At 38.9% G+C, this 23,102-nt stretch overlaps 1 protein-coding gene across 1 annotated transcript in view; it reads right to left on the bottom strand.

Moving 5' to 3' along the window:
• LOC129773297 (uncharacterized) overlaps positions 1–22,227 on the bottom strand; it is a 41,165-nt gene extending 18,938 nt beyond the window's left edge. Inside the window, exons 1-6 of the mRNA XM_055776895.1 lie at positions 20,998–22,227; positions 14,997–15,296; positions 14,506–14,937; positions 13,803–14,443; positions 8,689–8,812; positions 7,778–7,955 (exon numbers count right to left, since the gene is read on the bottom strand). Of these exons, the coding sequence (XP_055632870.1) occupies positions 7,778–7,955; positions 8,689–8,812; positions 13,803–14,443; positions 14,506–14,937; positions 14,997–15,296; positions 20,998–21,049 (1,727 nt within the window). The 5' untranslated portion in view covers positions 21,050–22,227. The remainder of the gene's footprint in view (positions 1–7,777; positions 7,956–8,688; positions 8,813–13,802; positions 14,444–14,505; positions 14,938–14,996; positions 15,297–20,997) is intronic.
• Between the last annotated feature and the right edge of the window lie 875 nt (positions 22,228–23,102).

The raw sequence follows: 23,102 nt of genomic DNA on the forward strand, positions 1-23,102 counted from the left end.
GCCACCAAACGAGTCGTTACGATCTGGGCGAATAATGTTGAAATCGTGAAAATTCAGCTCGTCGGCTGAACAAAGCCATGTTTCACAGAGAGAAAATACATCACAGTTAGAACTGTGAACTAAAAATTTAAATTGGTCTAGTTTAGGGATGATGCTTCTGCAATTCCACTGTATGACAGTGGTCAAATCCTTGACCTCTTGCGCTGAATTAGGCATCGAGGGAAATGAACGCTGCTAAAAAGCCACATTTTTCTTTCAAAAATGTTCTCACAACCGGAAGCAAACATAATACTATGCTTTTAAGAGGATCATTTATATTTAAAGCATTTAAAATGTCATCCACAAGGTCTGAAAGCGCAAGCAGGCCAGGTAGTGGCTGTTGCTTCGACCGCGAAAATGGAACAGACGTGTTCGTTGTTGTTCCGGAAAGTGCTGAGGACCCCTGGTTGGTAGCATGACCACGTAAACCGGGAGGTACTTGCTTCGGCCTATTCTCAGCACGTTCAGTTCGAGGCTTCATTCCAACTTGGGAAGTTTCGGTATTCTTTCTAGGGAGTGATGGAAAAGAAGTAATTTTTCTTTTCCTGATGGCAACCTGCGATGTACCGGAACATCCGGCATTGGGAGCGTCAGCAACAGGCTCGTCGTTCTGCAGAATGGAGTAGGGATTGTCCTGTGTCGTTGGCACGGAACTCTTAAGCATTTCTGCATAAGTCCGCTTGGAACGTTCCTTTAAGGAACGCTTGAGTTTTTCCCCTCGTTGTTTGTACACCGGGCATTGAATAAGATCATGAGGAGTCCCGCCGCAATGAAGACACTTGTGCTCTTTCGCGCAAGGATTCTCATCATGGCTCTCTCCACAATCTGCGCAACGTTTTTTATTGCAACAATAGGCGGCCGTGTGACCGAGTTGCATACATTTGTTGCATTTCATTACCCGGGGTACAAACAACCGAACAGGTAAACAAAGTGCCCCTATTGCAACGTAATTTGGAAGGGCGGAACCCTCAAAAGTCACACGAAAAGAGTTTGTCCGATTGAGAATTCTTTTGTCATTTTTATGTGACACAGATTTCAGTCGATCGCATGCAAGAATCTTCACAGTTTTTAGTGTGGAGTTGAAACGAGTAGGTCGTTTCATGAAAATTTTAAATTGAGTTACGCCTAATGTTAGATATCATACCACGAATAGAATCAGACGCTCAGAATAATCGATCAAGAATTTAGTAGTCCTCGACGAAAATTCTAGATTAGAGAATGCCTAAAGATCCGGAAGTAGAGACAGAAATATTAAAAAAATTTACTAGAAGATTCGAAAGGTTTCGCAATCGGAAAGAACAGAGGAATCGACCTTTCCATTCTGAGCCGCCGAGCGAAGAAGTTCAATTTTGGTGAAAACGAGTGACATTATTTTGAGTAGTTTTTTTTTGAAGTAACAGTAAAAATAGTTTCAAAACGTTTCGAATATTAAGTTTTGATTATTTCCAGATATTTTCGGAGTGATTTGGATAAAAATATCAATAAATCGTGAGTTGCGCGATTATTCAAATCAAGTAGAAGTGAGTTTATTGTTTACTATAAAGACGCTTTTGTTCATTGTGAAATTTTATTTAGGACAATTGTACAATTGAGTACAATCAATTAGTATAATTAAAAGTTAGTGCAGCAGTGTGCTTTGCACCCAGTAAAACGGAGGTAAATTTTTATTAAAACAACATTGGTTTGATGATTTTATAATAATGGAAGGCAATTTATACAGCCTTGGTGGCTCCGTGTACAGGTTACATTTACGTGCCCGAGTCCTAGTCGGGACTGCGCTTGCGTTCCGGCGATCAGCCATCGCTGTGAGATCCCGGTGCTACGGTAAATCCCCTGGAGTGGTCTATCGCCTCGTGGTTGCGTACCACTATAGACCATTCTGGAGCGCGTTGGTCAACGGAAGGGAAGCTCGGCCCCGTGTGAGTCGCACGCTACACGCGACCCTACTCCAACACGGTAAGCTCAGGACGGGAAAGTCCACCAACGCCAGCGAGATTTACCGGAACTCACGTCGGTGAGAGTTTTGGTGTCGGAGCGGAATAAATCATCACGCTGCTCCACCATTTGAAAACCCCACCGTTGCTGCACGGGTAAGCTCATCCCGGTATTAAAACCTCAAATAGAGTGAGTACCCTGAAACAGAACGCTATATAACGGACCACCACCACAGTTACGCGTAAAACGACACCAATTAGTAGGGACAAAATATTGTGTTAGTAGGAGAATCATAGAGTTAGGAAAACACGTAAAGAGTGACGTCACAAGCAATTTGGAATTTTTGGGAAAAGGAGTTAGGTGTTTTGATGAAAATAAGAAACAAAGATTCGGAAAATTTCTGGAAAAAGTTTTGGTTAATTTTTTTATTAAAACATTAGCGGTTTATTTTAAAATTAGTAACATTTTCTTATTTAGTTTCGGTTAGAAAGAAAGATTGGGTTTCTCAAAACGACAGAGAAACTTTTCGAAATTCTCGTCAGCAAATTGGGAAGTGTGGCAAGCCGAAATTTGAAGGAGGATACTGTAGCGAGGCCTACGGTACGCGCTGGTCCGGGCAACAATCAATCCGAATCCCGACAGAGGACATTGGTCCTCTGGCGCAAAAGTCGGCGATTTTAAAAGGCTCGCACAGAACCCCCCTTACAGAGTTCTTGAAGCGACCGACACCATCGATTATCTCTTTTCGGGTCAAACCCTTTTCGGTTATTACGCCGTCTATTTCGACGTTGCAACAGGGTACGTATACACGATACTCAATCGCAAAGAGGTCGCAGCGCGTTATTTTGTTCGCTTGGGTCCTGCTTGAGACGACAACTCGTAGTTTGGCTGGCCCCATCTGTGTAATTTCGGTAACGTCAGAAAAATGTTGAGTTAGTTCCTTCGAGATGCGAATGACATTGAGAGGTTTGGATTTTCGTCTAAAGTACACAATGAATGGGCCTTTGGAGCCTTCAGGGTATTCTTTAGGACGAAAATCCTGTTTCTCGTCGATTTCCTCATCTTCGGAACTATCAACTTCGTAAACAGAATTTTCTACCTCAATTTCTGCTTCATCCTCCTGCTCTTCAGGAGGAGGTTCGGTATCAGAAATATTCAATTGCGTCAACGGGGGGTCCTTTCCGCCCTCAGCCATATTAGAAAAATCGGCCAACTGTTCGATATGAACGGAATATAATAATTATCAAAATGAATAAGTAAAAAAAATATTATAAGGTTATGCTGCGGATAATATTTATATTAATTTATTTTATTTATATAAAATTCTAAAATGAAAAAAAGTTCCAATAAAATTTCAACGGTAATGTAACCAAGAAAAAATAGACACCCCTAATGCCAACGTTTGCCGATTTGGTAAACACACAGATGAACAATGGTGTAAATCGAGCACAGATGGTAGAAGGAATGATAGGAGGACAAAAGAAAAATAAACTTATACTTGCCGCTGCTGTGTGGCGTGTGTGATGAATCTGTCTGAATTGTGTCCTCTGCGTCTCGGTCGCGCACCACTTTGAGCTTCGCTCTACTCGCAAGCGCAACCGATGAAAAAAAAAACACAGTCTCAACTTTATATCGAGTTTGATTTACGAAAGCGCACTTCAAGCTCAAAAGAAACGTGTACCGGCTACCACTTTCCGACGTCGTCCTCCATCACTTTGGTGGGACAAGGAATGTTCAAAGGTCTACCTCGAAAAATCATCCGCTTTCAAAAAATTCAGGAAAACTGGATTAGTGGAATGGTTTCGAAAGTACCAAGCTCTAGAAGCCAAACTAAAAGGTTTGATTAAAGCAAAAAAGCGTGGATATTGGCGGAAGTTCGTCAATGGTTTGTCAAGGGAGACCGCTATGAGCACTCTTTGGAATACGGCTAGGAAAATGCGTGGCTGGAACCATACAAACGAAAGTGAGGAATACTCTGACCGTTGGATTTTTAACTCTGCAAGGAAGGTTTGCCCCGACACCGTTCCTGCACAAAACGTCGTACGCGACATTCCACTTCAAAGCGATTATGAAAATTTTTCGATGGTGGAATTCTCAATTGCACTTCTCTCATGTAACAATTCAGCTCCGGGGTCGGACAAGATTAAATTTAACTTGTTGAAGAATCTTCCCGACTTAGCAAAACAGCGTTTGCTGAACTTATTCAACAAGTTCCTGGAGCTGAATATTGTCCCGCATGACTGGAGACAAGTGAGAGTGATAGATTTCAATGTTATCCTGTATTCGTAAATTGTTAGAGAAAATGATTCTACTTCGTTTGGACAAGTGGGTCGAAACGAACAATTTGCTGTCAAATACGCAGTTTGGCTTCCGCCGAGGTAAAGGGACAAATGATTGTCTCGCGCTGCTATCTTCTGAAATCCAAATCGCATTTGCTCGCAAAGAACAAATGGCTTCCGTTTTTCTCGATATCAAAGGGGCATTTGATTCAGTTTCCATGGAAATTCTCTCAGAGAAGCTTCATAATCGTGGACTTTCACCAATTCTCAACAATTTCCTGTACAATTTACTGTCAGAAAAGCACATGATTTTCTCTCATGGCAGCTCGAAATCTTCTCGTTACAGTTTTATGGGCCTACCACAAGGCTCCTGCCTAAGCCCCCTCTTGTACAGTTTTTACGTCAATGATATGGATGATTGTCTAATTAGAGACTGCACGCTGAGACAACTTGCAGACGATGGAGTTATTTCCATCACGGGTACTAATCCCGTCGCTCTGCAAAAGTCGTTGCAAGATACCATGAACAATCTGTTCACGTGGGCCCTCAAGCTGGGTATCGAATTCTCTACGGAGAAAACTGAAATGGTCGTTTTTTCTAGGAAGCACGAACCCGCCCAATTCCAGCTTTACCTATCCGGCAAAACGATCCAACACTCTATGTTTGTCAAATACCTGGGTGTATATTTTGATTCTAAATGTACCTGGGGGAGACACATTGCGTATTTGAAACAGAAATGCCAGCAAAGAATCAATTTTCTCCAAATAATTACCGGAACATGGTGGGGTGCCCATCCAGGAGACCCCATTCAGTTGTACAAAACAACGATATTATCAGTGTTAGAATATGGCAGTTTTTGCTTCCGATCAGCTGCCAGGATTCATATTCTCAAGCTGGAGAGAATACAATTTCGTTGCTTGCGTATAGCCATGGGGTGTTTGCATTCGACACATACGAGGAGTCTTCAAGTTTTGGCAGGAGTACCCCCGCTTACTCTTCGGTTCACAGAATTATCCTACAGATTTCTCATCCGTTGCAAGATCATGAATCCATTGGTGATTGATAACTTCGAAAATCTACTACAACTGACTCTTCAGTCAAGTTTTATGTCTTTATACCATGAGTACGTTACCCACGACGTGCACACCCTTCACCAGGCATCTCCAACCAAGTTTGCTTCCCATACTTCTGCAATTCCTCTGTCATTTTTGATCTGTCCATGCGACAAAAAATTCATGGAATACCAGATCACCTACGCTCCGATTCTATTCCGCCGATATTTTCGGCAGAATATGGGAAAGTTGGATCTGATAAAATGTTCTTTACTGACGGTTCATTCATAAACGGGTCCACTGGCTTCGGCATCTTCAATGAAAATTCCAGTGCCTCTTTCAAACTCAAAGATCCTTGTTCCGTGTATGTCGCTGAACTGGGTGCGATATATTACGCATTAGGGATCATTGAAACATTGCCCATCGACCACTATTTTATTTTTTCAGACAGTCTCAGCTCAATAGAGGCAATCCGCTCAATGAAAGTTGATAAACGCTCATCTTATTTCCTAACAAGAATAAGACAACTATTGAGTGTTTTGGTCGAAAAATTATTCAAGATTACCTTAGCATGGGTTCCCTCTCATTGCGTGATTCCGGGGAATGAGAAAGCGGACTCGCTAGCTAAGGTGGGCGCTTTAGAAGGCACACTTTTTGAAAGGCAAATTGCTTATAATGAATTTTTCCACATTCCTCGTCAGTATACGCTCGTAAGTTGGCAGCGCATGTGGAGTGGTGATGAGTTCGGTCGTTGGTTACACACGATTATCCCTAAGGTCTCGACGAGTGCATGGTTCAAGGGATTGAATGTAGGTCGTGATTTCATTCGCGTGATATCTCGGCTTATGTCCAACCACTACAACCTAAACGCGCATCTCTATCGCATTGGGATCGCAGCAAACAATCTTTGTGATTGTGGCGATGGCTACCACGACATCGAGCATGTTGTCTGGTCGTGTATCCGGTTCCATGCTGCTCGCTCTCAGCTCTCTAGAGCACTGAGAGCACAAGGCAGACAATCGGATATCCCCGTCCGGGATATCTTAGGTAGCCGGGATCCTGATCTTCTGCTTCATCTATACCTGTTCCTCAGAAACGCCGATGTCAACGTTTAATGATGTTTCCTTCGTTGTGCCCCCGTTTCATATCCCTCCTATCCGATCGATAAACTTTTACTTAGTCGCGGCAATACATACACACACTCTTTACAGAAGCACGGGCCGAAGGTTGTGCAGTCCACTGATCATTCAACAAGAGCCAAAGGTTGTACCGCTCATGACAACTCTACACGAGCTGATGATTGCGCCGAGTAATCGGTTACATATTACTAACATAGTTGTAGGACAAAAATTGTCAAAATATTTTACTCCCGGCCCCGTCAGGCTAACGCCACATGTGTATATATTTTCAACGTTTCCAGCGTCCCAGGTGGCTGCAATGAAGTCTCTTGACCAGGGCTCGGAAAAATCATATTCAAATGAGGATAGTCAGGGGACTATGAAGCCATCGGTCTTTGCATTCGATTGGAAATAAGTTTTTGCTTCTTCCAGCAGCTCTCCGTCAACATGAATCAACAGTCATTAGGGCTCTCTCGTAATTAACTGTTCTAACGAAGCTCCGTGCTCATTCCATCCTTCCATATATATACAGCCATTCCATGCCAAACCGTAGACATAGTCCTACGTGAAAAAGGCTTTTTGTATCAAAAATTTCTCTAGTTTATTTATTACGAGAATCAGAACTGACTTCCAATTTTCGACTTCTCGTGATGTTTATTCAATTTTTTTGGGATCATTGATACGAAAGAATTTGGCAAACGTTTGCTCGCGAGCATATCTTGAGTAAATGTGCCTCATTACCGTATACACTTCACGGTGTAAACGAAACAACGAAGTATATCCGCGATGCCAACGGTATGGTGTCGACATCTGGATACGGAATTAGTTTCCACTAAAATTTATCTCTATAATATAAAAATGATCTTCAGATACAATTTTTGTATAATATTATTTTAACACATGAAGAAAACTAAGTTTTTCATTCACATTGAACACTAATTTTATACGAAGATGCTAATTTTTGTCCATACATTCTGTTTAAAGGGGCTCATTTCGTTACGGGAATACGGGAATAAGGCCCAATGCTTTTTTTTTATTTTCTTATCAAACGAATGCTGTTTTATTTTCTATAATGAAATACGGAGACGTATGAATACCAAATAGAACGTTTATATGAAGAGGTAATCTGTATTTGGCACGCTTCTAATTCATTATATCATGAAAAAATGTTTCTTATTGTCAAAAGGACAACTTTGAATGAATTTTTGATATTGTTATTGGTGGAAACTTTCCAGATATAACAAAATAAACTGTACAACCATGAACCCATACCTAAATTACCAAAAACTTATAAATATCCGTCAGGTTTTAGAGTGAATGCTAATAAGAACTTAGAACATTGAAATGCGCTTACTGTCTGTAGAGATAGAACGTGACTTCCTCGTTGCAATTTGCCCCAGCACGTTCGTGACCGGTGTCATTCGGTGTCGTCAAATCCACAATGTGCGGTGTTCCCTGATCATCCGGGAGAAACATCCAAGTGATTCCATAATTTGGGTCGATGTTCCGCAACTGTTCTGTACCACAATGCACTACGGATAAGCAGGAAATTGAATCAATTGAATTCATCACGTTCGTGTTCTGAACGTGGGTGTCACACATTGCAGAAGCTCCTTGAACAGCATATTTTGGCACATAAATGGTATCAAAAAGTCAAACATTCTTGCTGATATCTCTCGCGAACAAATACTAAACTACTGATCACTCTGTTCATCTTTCGCGTAAACTGCACATTGTTTACTAATAACTTTTTATTCGAAGGCCGGCCCAAATTGGTTCAACGAAAAAAAACAAACCACCGGTTCTGCCATCAACGAATATGGTTTTGGAATTGCTACCATTAAGCTATCGCGTAATCGTTATTATCGTATTGAGTGGATCAAACTGACCCTGAGAGGTTCTACTGTCAATGCAACACTGCAATGATATTAACGAAACAAATGATTCTGTATGATATGTGACATTAATAAAACAAAACAAGCATTTATTTGCGAATGGGGTTTTCACAGTTTCAATGATTTAGTTCTGATAATCGCATAGGATCAAAAGGCACGTGCTTAACATTCGAATTATGAATCACTTTTTTCTGTGTGCTGCCGCAAACAAACAGTAGCTGAATACGAAGCATAACCATGCTTGCTGTTAATGTCTTTGGTTCATTGATTCATGTTAACTTCAAGAATCCGACTTAACTTGCAAAGAATATTGGGATAATTTTTGGTTATTGAGGCCGAGGAAACACCATTTTCACTTCGATCTGCTCACCTGAAATTAACAACATTGAAAGAGTAAACACTTTTGAGCCCAAACACCCGAACATCGTTCTGCAATATATAGTCGCTTTTTGTGCGAAATTCGAACAGTAACTAAAATATTTATTCAAGTTCGTCTTCAGTTTTAAACGTTCTATTTCGGAAAACAATTGAAGCATGGTTGTTATCAACTTTTCCTCGCATTGCAGAGAACTGATTGTTAAAAAGTTGTATGGTGTAAGAAAAACAGGTTTCCCATGTGTATATTATGGTACGTATGGAATACAGTACCTTTGTTTGGAAGACAGGAAGAAACCTCACGGTATAATCAATTAAATCCAACCAGTGCTAATTAACTGTAAAATAATTGATATATTAGTGTTCATCAAGTGTAAATTTTATATTATCACCCATACTTTTTTACCAGGTGAATAATTGAATAGAATCAGCCTTTACTACCGATATTTTGTTGTAAGCTTAGTCATCAAAATTTACTCTCAAATAGATTAGAAACCATGTCCCAACATCCCCCTCCTCCATCGATTTGTTTTCGTTAATTCTAATTATTGGGCCTGAGTCTCGAATACACTTCACGGTGGAAACGAAATAAACGGCACGCCATTGAACTATGTTTTACGAGTTAGTGAAGTGTCGAAGACAATAATGAGTTTCCAGGCAGAATGAGTACTTTTCAAATAAAAAATCATTAATGAAAATTAACTTCTTCGTATCAAACTGGTGTTCAATGTGAATGGTAAACTTTGTTTCCTTCATGTAGTATAATAATCTCATACAAAAATTTCATCTGAAGATAATTTGATATTATAAAGATAAGTTTTAGTGGGAAACTAATTTCGTATCCAGATGTCGACACCGAACCAATGTCATCGTGGATACATTTCATTTCTTTACATGAAGTGTATTCGAGAATCAGGCCCATTATTTATCGTGGTAGTGGTTGTCGAGCTCATGTCGATTCTTGTCCAAATTACTGTTCAAGTCTTCGAAATTATTCCAAACTCTGTCTACGATCAGTTCCGCTCTGAACATTCTGAACAGCGCATTTATTTTCTCTGAACGAATTTAACTTTTGCGAACTGATGTTCACCACAGAAGTTCTTCATGATGCATCTGAAATCGTTCAACTATGGATACGTTCCATAGCTTCGTTTCTAGTAATTGTAGGAACGTAGAACTTGTGTTTTGTAGAGTGGGCCGTGCAGACATAACGATGTTTTTCAGGAGAAGAAATGGGAAACAAGCGTACATTACAAAGAACCCTAGCTTCGCTAGTAATATGCTAGTTTATGATACCGATATCACGAACTCGAATTATTCGTGGATATGATCAAAATTTGGTCTTCTTAAACTTGACACATTTGTAAAAAAGTTCACTCATAATTCTGTAAGTGTGCATTTATTTGCGAATGGTTCATTTACATTTACACGAAGTTCCATATGAAAAATTGAGACGATTTTTTTATTGGCACCCTAAACTATACGTTTTGCTTCGTATTCCGAAAAAAAAGAGTCCCAGAGTGTTGAATTTTGTCAAAAAATTTTTTTTAAGATGGCAGTAGATTTCGAGCAAATTTTATGCAATTTCAAGACATTTGGCATCAATTTTTTTTAAACCCCCCATTTTCTTTACTCTCCCCTTTAGTGATTTTTCGTTTTTCAAAAAACTAGAAGTGGAATATATTTGTGATATAACCGCAAGGTGGATGTAGGACTAACGTTGGCTTAGCAATCAATAAGCAACAAGCATGTAACTCTTAAACATTTCATCTTTCGAATGAAGTGATTAGCACACCACTTCGTTTAGAATTATTAACGCTCAAAAGAGGATCTATTCTGGAGCAGGATTATTATCGCTTGGGAAGGAATGAATTCCTCCATGGAACTACACAGCAAAAATAAGACACCCTTCTCAACAATTGGAAACGACGATCGATTGCGACATTCGTAAACAAATAATTTTATAACGCTACTTTCATCAATATGATTTCTTTGATATGGTGCAATATTCACTACATCATATCAAATATTTCGTATTCTTCACTGTTAATTCCATAGTCAATGGCACCCATCGGTATCGAGTTATCATCGATACCTCGGTTTTCGCTAAATGCTCCGTTCAGTCCGACTGCAGGAGAGAAATATAATTGGTAAAGAAGAGCATAATCCTCACTATCCTCACTTTGCCAATCGATTGTGGCGTTCGTAAACAAATGATTTTCAAGGTGATTCCTTGATATGGTGAAATATCCACTATATCATATCATACACTTCGTATTCTTCACTCCAAATCCATAGTCAATTGCACCCATATGTATCGAATTATCATCGATAACTCGGTTTTCGCTAGATGTTTCGTTCGGTCCGACTGCAGAAGAGAAATGGAATTGGAAAAGAAGAGCATAATGCATAGGCATCTGAGCGTGACCTTCCTCATCTTACATCGTCGCATCAACTGAATGGATTTCCAGAGCGGGCACCAGTTTATATATGATTTCAATAGGCTGTTTTCAAAATAATTTCTAAGCTATTGAAACAATTTTTCGAGTCAATAAATAGCAAGCATCTAACTCTTTGAGATTTTGTCTTTCGAATGAAATAGTTATCATACCACTCCGTTCTACCGGCAAAAAAGTATGAACGTTCAAAACCTTGCCCTCCAAGCGCCACTCTCTCGTTTTCGAAACTTTGAACTTACACCCCGGTACAGAAATGAAAGACGTAGTCCTACGTCAAAATTCTAACTTCGGTAGCTTTGCGCCACTCTCCCTTATGTCCGATTGAGCTGATATATTTTCTTTCTTGTATCTTCTGATGGTGAGATCCTACATACTTGGACAATGAATTCTCCCATAAGTCAAAAATATTTTATTTTTTCTGCATGCTGCTTGCTGTTCAAGTAACGGAGTTAACTTCGGAATTTGTAACAGATTTCGATAGGTGGTGGAAGCTTGAGGTGCAAATGCACAACCGAAAAGATGGCGACAAATCTTGATTCAGACATCGATCAACATATGATCGATCAGCGGGATATGGAATCAAAGTAAAGGTATGAACTGTTGCTCCGATTATGTGATATTACAGTGTTTATGGAGCAAAACCTAAACCTAAGCAAAACCTTATTTTTCGAGGACGGTGAATCATTGTCATATATGGGAAATTTTCTAAAGCTAGTTGAACTACTATCAAGGTACGACTTGCTCAATAATAATTGTTAAGTTCATTATATGCCTTCAAGCATTGCGGTACAAACAAGTATCATATATCCAGAGCTACAATCGAGTTCATTGAGATCTTGGCGCGTCATGTAAACGACAGCACTCCCCATGTATTGCACAATGGATGGTTAAATTTAGGGTGCGATAAAGGTTGCTGATTTGAGTAACGACATACTTTATCAACTGAAGACTGACGGTTTCGATTTCATGAAATTTCGTTCACAACCTTCAACAACACTCCAATCATGTTTTGAATGATTCATTTGTAACCATTTATTCTCAATAAAGTTGTTCTTCTATTTAAAAAAACAGGAGGAACAAAGTTGCATAAGATTGCATGGTGTCGCATTAGAGTCGTTTTGTTTATAATATGGCAGACCAAAAATTCGAAGATTTTAGTGCGTAGCGTAGCGCAAGACCGGGTTGCTGTCGAGTCCCGAAGCGTAAATTTCACGAATTCAGCCTCTACGCGACCGGTTACGATATCTTCACTTCTGAGGGGTTATAGAGTCAGTATGAGGTTGATGAATGATCGTAAGAGCTCTATTTTAGAGATACGATTCAAGCCATTGAACAAAGCCCATTCTACGCAGTTTACGCAGCAGATAGAATGGTCGATAAAAAGCTGATTTCAAGTCTTGTGCCTACTTGTTTGCGCTGACCGGTACTTCGAAGACAGATCGAGGTAAACTCCATGAGATTTGTAGTTACATTTCTTCTGGAGTGTAGTTGACACCAAAAAGGGATCCGGGATAGAATGACATCGTTGAGCCAAGTTTCTGTGATTACAACAACGTTATTTAGGGAAGCAGTAACGGTAGGCATGAAGTCCTCGACTTTGCTATGTAGTCCACGAGTGTTCTGATAGTAGAACTTCAGCCCAGGATTCGCTGAATGGTGGATGAATGGTCAGTGAAGGAGGAGATCTGGAAACGTTGGAATGATCAGGAATGAAGTGTTCGTATTGCATGCATATTTGTACGAAGAAGGGTTGTCGGGAAATCCGACTACTTTGTTGGCTTTAGAGGCAGATATTTTAATAGCAAGAACTAACTAGGAAAATATTATATTTTCCTGGTTAGTTCTTATTATATTGCATTAATTCTTAATGCAACCAACTCTCAAAGCTCATCTCCCACAGCACAGCTGGTCTTCGTTGTAGAGTTCTCTCTATTGAAGCGTCGAAATCACTCAGTATATATTGTTGTACTTATATTGACATAATAATAATTAGTTGATGATCCTTAAACTCACATTTCATCAAATTGAAGCATGGAGACTCCACGTAAAAGATCAGAAGAGGCGTGTTTAGAGGCGAATGAGCTGAAAAGTTTAAATCCTTTCAAAGCCAAAAAGAAGTAGAAGAAGAAGAAGATCATAATAATCATTGTAGCCCCACATTAATAATTGAGAATTTTCGAGATGTTAATATGATTATGTTATGTTGAAACGTGAACGAATTGTGTTTTTGTTATAAAAAAAGCCTTTGAAACAATTTAAAGTTACTAACAAATAACTGGTTTTTCCTATGTTACCACAAAGAAATGTAGGCAATAGTAGCCAATCAAACAAATATGTTAAACATTTTAATACTATAATTGGTCGCATAACATATATCATACATGTTAGTGCACAGACTTATTTCTTTAACTCAGGAAACAATGTGTATTTTTATGGTGTCCCTAACGATTTTATTTTTAAATCGAGATTGCAACGTGAGCGAAGACTGTAAAATGTTTATCTGCCAGTTCTTAATGGAGTCATCAATTTTATGATAACATTCACCTCGTTCATTGGGTTAATGTTTTTTACGCTAACACTAATACTCTGATCTCAAACAGTGACATTTTATTGTAACAAATCATCTACAATTTTAATGAGCATTAAGAACCGGTAGTGTATAGTGCTCCATCGTACTGGCTTCTTTAAACTGCAGCCGCTTTCGCAAATCGTTCAGCTCATCGTTTCGATCAATACCGTTGATCACCTCAGCATGCGTTCGGAGACCATGATTCTGATCGCTTTGAATCTCAGTCACATGTTCGTATCTGTCTGCGTCCTGTTCTAGAATTTTTCTTATATATTCTTTGGTTAACTTATTCGTTCCAATATGGTTGAAGTAGGGCCAATCATCCTCATTGGCATTGTTAGGATCTTGAGAGTAAGGGGTAGGGAACTGTTCAACGTTGTTGAAATTCCCATCTAGTTTACCCCATTGATCAATATCGCTGATGAACGGATCTCGATCAATGGCGAATTTATTTAGGGCAGGGTTATTCTTCTTGTGTAAACCAAAAGTATCACTCCATCTACCGGTTGCAAATGGTGCAACTCTGTTCGTATTAATCAAGAACAGTCCCTCAGTTCCTGGCATGCAATCCTCGCCCGCCAAAACTTGATTGCTGCTTTGGGGACAAAAACCTAGAAGATAGTAAACGTAGCTGGCACATTTCCATCCCCAGAAACCGGTCAAACTCCGTATAGATTCCGCAAAATAGTCCGGTGCTCGGTGATGACTACAAGCCATGGGATCTAGAATGAACAAGATCATGTGAGTTGAATTTATTCGTCTTCAAGCAAACATTCGATTTTACTTTGACCTCCCGCCCAACATCCTGGTTGCATGATTCCTCCGTTCATGTAGAAATCCGCATGTCCACATCGCTCGATTTTACCTTGCACTAGAGCATTCGTGTGAATCACATCCACAAAATCTGCATCCGACGGATCGAGCTTATCTTCAACTCCGACTGTGATAAATAGAGGCATGGCAGGATCCAAACCACTAATTCGCCGTAGCTTGAACGGCCGCAAAGCGACCGCAGCGTAGTTCGAAACTTGAGCACCTAGTGAAAAACCAATGAGATGCACATTGTCCGTACCCATGTCCAGTATCCGCTGAACCAGTTGTGCAATGCACATTCCCACATGTTTGGTGTTATGGACCGCAGAAGGATAACAAGGACCGGGCCCCAAAGTGCTCCAGTCCACATAGAACAAATTATAGCTACCACGGCTAAGATATTCTAGAAAATGGCACTTTCTATTGTAATTGCATTAGATCATATTGTACAGCTTTACTTACCTCCCTTCATATTGATCAACGGTGCTAAGAACATATCCGCATTGTACCCGTGAATGATCACTTTCGTTGGCAGGGATGGATTGAAGTATGATGAACTGAGGTTTGATTTCTCCAAACTCTCGTCAATGTGCACATATTGTCGATCCTCCGGATTTGACCGTGTGTACAGGTAGAACTTAACATCTTCGTCAGGACAAGATCGTTCGATGATCCACGAGCAGGTGCCAATCGTGAAACTGGTTCGAGCTTCGCGTATTACAACTGGCACGGCACTGGCAATGCTCAATAATAGGAACAATTCTGTAAAGGAGTAGTATGATTAAGCGGGAAATCTGGGGTCAAGATATAAGCTAAGTTTGTTGGAATAATTGATCCCCACAGACCGTGGACTTGAACGGAAGAAATCGCTGCACTGCCCATGTTTGTGGAGAAGACGTAAACGACAAAATGAATAAAATCGACTTTTCCGCTATTACGCATTCTACATAACGTAATACGTATACTCAACATGCGAACAAACATTTTTTTGTTCGAAAACATTTGAGCGATTTTGAAAAAAACGTTTTCAAAAATCCGTCTTTGTACGCATAACAGACGTAGTTCTATACAGCTTTCATACATAGTTTGAAAATCAATAACTACCAATATTGTGTGCTTTAAGCTAAATCTACATTTGAATCACATTCTTTGTAGAGTCCAAAAACGCCTTTCATGATAGTATCTTATCACTTAGCGTTTCCTAATAGATTAATATAAGAAACCATCAAACCATTGAAATGCTGCTTATATAGTTCCTGTTCTCTGTTCACTGCACTGCGATGAACGTAGAGAAGCAATTTAGTTTTTTTATATTGTAACTGCTTAAATTTTTGCTTTAGAATTTCCAAGTAGATAATGAAACAATCAAATCAGTAGTAAAATATATATAATATTGGTTTTTAACATTATCACTCATCAAATTCGACATCGAATGATTCAACTTACTCAACATTTACTCATAACATTGGTGTAAGTAAAAACAAAAAATTGTAAGGGATTGTATCTAGGACATTACCGCATATTTTCGACGTAGAACTACGCAATCATATTATGCAATCCACTTGTTTACCACTGCGAGTAATATTTTGAAATGCATCGAAATTTTTGTAATAAATTATGTTCTTCGTTACAAATAAATTTTATGAACGTCCTTTTACGTTTGATAGGACTACCAAAATATGTGAACGAAAAAATTGTCAAAGGATCATTGTATTTTACATTTCCATCTGAAATTATTGCACATCTCATGTTTACGAAGTTCTCGAACTGCGAAAGTTCATTCACCTCTAGTGTCTGAAATGACGATTTTCCCAGGCTTCTCAGTTTAAAAGTACGTTTTAGGGAAACATATTCCGGTCTGCACAACGACAAGCGAGTATAAAAGTACTCAACACCAAAAAATACCCCCGACTTGCATGTATTTGCAAAGCGGATTCCTCCAGGCACATTAATTTTGAAGTCCGTGTTAGGGAAACACAGCTCAGTGGGAACAAAAATACCCCCGACTTGCATGTATATTTGCAAAGCGGATTTCCACAGGTACATCGATTTTGAAGTCTGTGCTGGGGAAACCGTAAATCGGGCCAATCACAAATTGGCAGTTAGGGCGTTTATATAAAGCTTGACATTATACAGTTATTCAATTGTTCATTTCATAAAAAATAACATTTTATTAATTGTGATAGACGCGTAAAAATATTTTCTATCAATTGACGCAAACATCTTTCCGATCTGTTATGAAATGCTTGAGTTATAAGCATTCGAAATACGGGTAGGGTTAGCACACACATCGACAGAACAAATGTATGGGAAAAAAGGAAGTTCTTCCAGTTTTCATGAATTTAAACCGTTTAGAGATTAGCGAATTATAATGTGTAGCATATCAAACAAATCTTAGAGAATTTCCGATTCGATTGGTATGCAAATCATGAGAATTCGTTCACAGTGAAAATAGTTATTAACTTTAACTATATTTTATAAAAACGTGACCTGTTTTCTGATTTGGCACCCTTTCTGAAAGACGTAGTTCTATGTCAAAAAATCAGACTTTAAATAACCAGTCAGTTTAATTTACTTATTTTTATAATAATCAGTAATCATATAAATGAACAACCCATTTGATCATGCGTTATCAATATAAACAATACTTCTTCAGTCTATATGGTATCCAACCGAAGATTTACGATTAAGATACAGTTGCTGTATAGAAATTTTACTGCAAATTCAGCTGTATAGTTTATTTTGCGAACATCTATTTTGAATACTTAACCCAAGTTCAATAAAACACATCGATATTTTCTTTAAACTCATTTCATATTTGATTCTAATTGCTAATTTCATACAACTAATCTTAAAATTTTAATCTATCTGAGTCTCTGGCAAATTAATACAGTAGTCATGTTTATCTGATTGTGCCACATTTACCCGAAATCCACTAACCCGAAAGACAGTTACCCGAAAGACATTCACCCGAATTCCACTCATCCGAATGTAACAAATACCCGAATTGGATGGTTACCCGAATATGATATCTACCCGAACTGACGCTTACCCGAATGCAACAATTCCCCGAATGTAACAGTTACCCGAGTGTATTATTTACCCGAATGCGACAGTTACCCGAATGTAACAATTACTTGAATGTAACATCTACCCGAATGCGAGACTTACCCTAAAGAAGGATATATTCGAATAATATGCACTACTCGGAGTGGACCACTCCGATCGTGGTCGTTCGCAAAATCAACGGGAACATACGGATATGCGTCGATTACTCTACAAGACTGAACAATGCACTCCAACAGGACATATTCATCAAGCTCGCACACTGCAAGTTTTTCAGCATTATTGATATGTCGGAATCATAGTTGCGAATCATCTAGCATGCTTCTAACCATCACCAGCCATCGGGGTCTCTGCAAGGTAAATCGCTTCGCACCTGGTGTAAAAGCTGCTCCAGGAGCGTTCCAGCAACTGGTGGACACCATGTTGACTGGCCTCAAACACACTTCCGGTTACATCGATGACATCGTGGTTGGTGGTGAAACGGAGGAAGAGTACTGGACGAACCTCAATGCCCTGTTCCAGCGTCTACAAGAATTCAGATTCACCGTACGAATCGAGAAGTGCTCGTTTGGACGGCAGCAAACCAAATATCTTGGACATCTTCTGGACCAGCACGGCGTTCGACCTGATCCAACCAAGATCGAGGCCATCACACGCATGCCTGCTCCAATCAACGTTGAGATGAGAGGTAAGGTGAGATCGTTCCTCGGTGCAATAATTTTTTACGACAAATTTGTCCAAAATATTGCTGAATTGCTGAAAGCAGGTGTCAAATTCGACTGGACATCTCAGTTCCAGGGAGCATTTGATAAGTTCAAAGACATCCTCTCGTTCGATTTGCTACTTACGCATTACAATTCGACCACTCAGAAAAAGTGTAGTAGGCTAGAATAATTATGGAGCGGTATTGTACTTCAAAATAAAAATAAAAAACAGAAAGCGTTAGAATAAATTTATAATAGAAATGTGAGGCATTCATACACATGGTGTGTATTTGATATTTCTAGCCTGCTCTACTTTTTCTAAGTGGTTGTTTCTGTTGCAGTTGTTTACTGTGGTGATTCATTCCGGTCACGATTCTCTCCATAACTCCATAAGTCCCTAACTCGAAGGTTCCTTGGACATGGAGTTAAGGAGAGTTGACTATACATAGGAGTCGCTTTTTACGCGGGGGATGCGTGTCGCGTAAACAAAAACCGCGTAAATTCAAAAACCCGCATAAAAAAAACCGCGTAATTTCCAAAATCCGCCTAAAATAAAACCGCGTAAATTCCAAAATCCGCGTAAAAATAAACAGGGTGAATTTTAAACTCCGTATAAAAATCTAACAAACAGTGAATTATTAATTAAAAATGCAACTCATATTTTAACAATTGATTAACTGATTTTTTTTGTTTGCTGAAATCATGATATCTGTATCTCCTTTTATTTCTCAGCTACTAATCAGTGATGCGATCCAAACTAATTTCGTGAAAAGTCACATCAATTAGCACATTGGATTTGTAGGCGGTTGATACGTGCTGCGTAAAAAAACCGCGTAAATTCCAAAAACCGCGTAAAAAAAAGCCGCGTAAATTAAAACCGCGTATAAAGCGACTTCAGTGTATATGATTGATAAATTAGGAATTACAGATGATCGTTCTGAGTGTGTGAAAAAATTTAGTCAATCTAGAGACACAGCTAAACACATTATTTCGCACACATTATAAGAGATAACTAAAATTTATAAAAAATTTCATTATCAAGTAGTACGGCGAAGTATTGCCGAAAAGTATTTTCCCCAAAATTACTGTTGATCTATATTTGCGACTAGCTGACCCGGCGAACTTCGTCCCGCCCAAAATTATTGTTTTGATCAGGGCTCTGCATAGTCATAGTCTGAGGGTAGTCTGCTGACTATCTGACTGACTATATCCGTATTGAGTTAGTAATGACTTTTGGCTTCTTCACGCACTTTCTCCGCCAAAACGACTAAACAGTACGTTGGGCGTTTAATCGCTATCTCCCTCTACCGACTCGACTATATCTCAATTCATTTTCTAGTCAAGTTACTTTTTGTTGTGGGCGACTGCTGAAGCAATCGAAGCGAAGCTACTGAGAGTAGAGTTGGTCTTCATTTTTAACCTTCGAAAATTTTGGGCCCTGGTTTTGATAAGAATTCTTTAGAACAAAATTCTAAACTTTTTTTCATCATAACATTGTTCTATGGGCAGAATACAATAAATACAACGAAATGAAGACGGCTCAAAAGGAACCTTTATATAGATAGCAATGCGGTATTCTGCCTGAAAATCCATTTGCACCTTCAAACAAAGATTAATTTCGTTAGCGCAAACATCGAATGGTCTAACAACGCTTATCATGATGTAATTTTCTAACATATGGGTATTCAATTTACCGAATTTTCCGAACTTCCTTCAGAATTTTCCGATTTTTTTAATTTTTCTATGCGCTATATTTATCTATGGGCCAAGACAAATACAACAAAATAAAGACGACTCAAATCGGACCATTCCTTTTTCAGGTTTTGCGCTTAGCAACACATTTGGCCTTCCATTTTAATTTATATAGATATAGAAAATAGAAGATATAGGAGTGCGTAATTTCACTTGAAAATCCATTTCCATTTTCAAACAAAGATCAATTTTAATAGCGCAAACATCGAATGGACCGACAACGCTTATCATGATGTTATTTTAAAACATATGGGGAATCAATTTTCCGAATTTTTCGACCTTCCTTCAGAGTTTTCCGAAAATTTTTGGATTTTTTTCTTCATGAAATTGATCTTCGGGCAGAGACAAATACATCAAAATAAAGATGACTCAAATCGGACGATTCCTTCTCCGGGTTTCGCGCTTAGCAACACATTTGGCCTTCCATTTTAATTTATATAGATATAGAAAATAGAAGATATAGGAGTGCGTAATTTCACCTGAAAATCCATTCCCACTTTCAAACAAAGATCAATTTCAATAGCGCAAACATCGAATGGACCGACAACGCTTATCATGATGTTATTTTAAAACATATGGGAAATCAATTTTCCAAATTTTCCGACCTTCCTTCAGAGTTTTCCGAAAATTTTCCGGTTTTTCTCTTCATGACATTAATCTACGGGCAGAGACGAATACATCAAAATAAAGATGGCTCAAATCGGACGATTTCTTCTTCGAGTTTCGCGCTTAGCAGCACATTTGGCCTTAATTTTTTATTTATATAGTTTAATAGATTGACTTCAAATAATTCCAACATTCTTTTATTGTTTTTTTCAAGAATATAACTGCAGCCTAAAGCTGGATTATTACAGAACAGAAAAAAAAATTCGAAATTGTTTTGAAAATAAAAGCACAATTTGGAAGTATGTTTTTCATCTGTGTGTAATGGATAATCATACCTATAAAAATTAATAATGGTCTGCTTTCACATGCACCAGGTTTAGCATACATTTTTTATCGTCGTTTCTGATGTCTATCGATGTAGCATTTCCAATCAGAAGAGAAGCATTGCAAGCAAGCACATTGATAAGATTATCGTTTGCGAGCAGAATCACGTATCATCAATATTCAACCACGCGATAACCATAATTGTATCACTTGCACTATCATACTATTGCTGATTTGATACCATAACACTTAGTTTTAACTACAAGTCGGTCACACTATTTCACGCCGGGGGTTCACTTTCGATTTGTACAAGGGTTGACAGGTGCGCTTCGTTGTGTGGAATGACAACAACTGGGTGGCCGAATCAGAGTTGAGACACTGGGGCTGTGAATTTAGTACTCCAGGCGACAGACTCTTCCAGCCAATGGCGCTCAACGGTCATCGGAACGCGCGCGTTGCACTTTCCATGCCTTCGGTTTCGAGTAATTTATCTGGAACGAAATCACCGCACATGTACTTTCCCCGAATGAGTTGGTTTGTTTTCACGGGCAGGCATTAACGAATCAACGAAATTTGCGAACTTTTTAGCACTATCCTTAGTTATTCTGATCACAATGTGATTGTGCTGAAGTGTGCTCTAAAATGCGACCACACGAAAGCCAAGTTGGGCGAGAGTTCCGCCAGTGGCAATGTGACCGGTGTTCGACAGGTGTCCCAGTGAGCTCATATTTTCCCGTTTACTGTTTCCAATTTGAAATTCAATCACACATTCACATTGTCTAGCGATCGTTATCTGAGTACATTTCCCTTCGATACCGCTAACTCTGGATGCTAGGGATGCGCATAAATGCATTTTAATCACGATTTGCGCACCATTGACGAAGAATTATAGGTAACAACCTGATTGGATATGCTTGGATGATTGGAAAACAGTGATCACAAAAAAAACACAATTGAAATTGTAACAACCCTATAAGTTTACACTATGCCGGAAACATGCGTGTCACTCCACTGCTATCTTTGCGTATAGCGTATGATACATATGCACGCAACACAATGTGAAACGCATGAGTTGAATTGGAACGCCGGATCTGTCTATTGTCGCAAAAATACTCCAGGCAATGATACCTTACTATGTTACTGTTCGCTCCTGGTGTTGATTATTGAAAAGTTACTTTGGAATCAATACCGATTGTAAAAACGCAGCGTTTTGTTTTGAATCCATAGCTTGTTGCATGCTTGGAATTTGCACTTGGCTCGCGCTGTCAGCGTGAGCAAGTAGTTGTGAGCGCAATGTGAAATACACCGGGTATGGTGCGTTTAGTAACTCAGAAACGTGCACATTTATCTGCCTGAATAAAATTGCTTACATGATATATAATAACGATGAGGAAGTGAAGAAATTATTCATTCGGAAGAACTAAAGTATATATTGATTTTAGTGATTTTATTTTTGAAATAGTGCACAATCAATCAGTCGTATCTCTGCTTCTATAGCGCCATTATAACTAAAGCACCTAAAGCACCTACTGAAGTCGATTACAAAATAACATTTAGCAGTGGATAGTGAAAAAATCTAGTTGATCCCACGAAACATTCAGAATTATTTCTGTTCCAAAGCCATTGCATTTTGCAGTCGATAGTAGCAATGAAATTGGGTAATTATTAGATGCAAACGATCTTTTTGGTACAGGGTCTTTCAGATTAAACGCTCACGCGAAAAAATCGAATAGCTCCACTTAAATTTTTTTTTGCTCCGTCGATGGTAACACTGCATTCCCCACTTCAGGACGATAATATTCGGCTACTCGTTCAGTCTGATAGGATGGATTTTAGTGGCAAGATGTACAATTTACAAGAACGTGTATTTTTAAGTAAAATATTATTACTCGAGCAACCGAAGCCTTAATGAAACTTTGTCCTCTTATGGTAAGAATTTCAACATTTCTCGTCGTCGATTACTTCCTCTGGGGGTACGTGAAGGACCGTTGCTATGTTAATAAGCCACACAATTTGGAGGAACTTAAAGAAGAAATAAATCAGATTTTCAACAGCACCGAAGTCGTAATGTTAGAGTTGTGCATGAAGAATTTTGTTCACCGTTTAAAAGGTGTTA

The sequence above is a fragment of the Toxorhynchites rutilus genome, chromosome 3 (assembly GCF_029784135.1).
Source record: "Toxorhynchites rutilus septentrionalis strain SRP chromosome 3, ASM2978413v1, whole genome shotgun sequence".
Taxonomy (NCBI): Eukaryota; Metazoa; Arthropoda; class Insecta; order Diptera; family Culicidae; genus Toxorhynchites; species Toxorhynchites rutilus.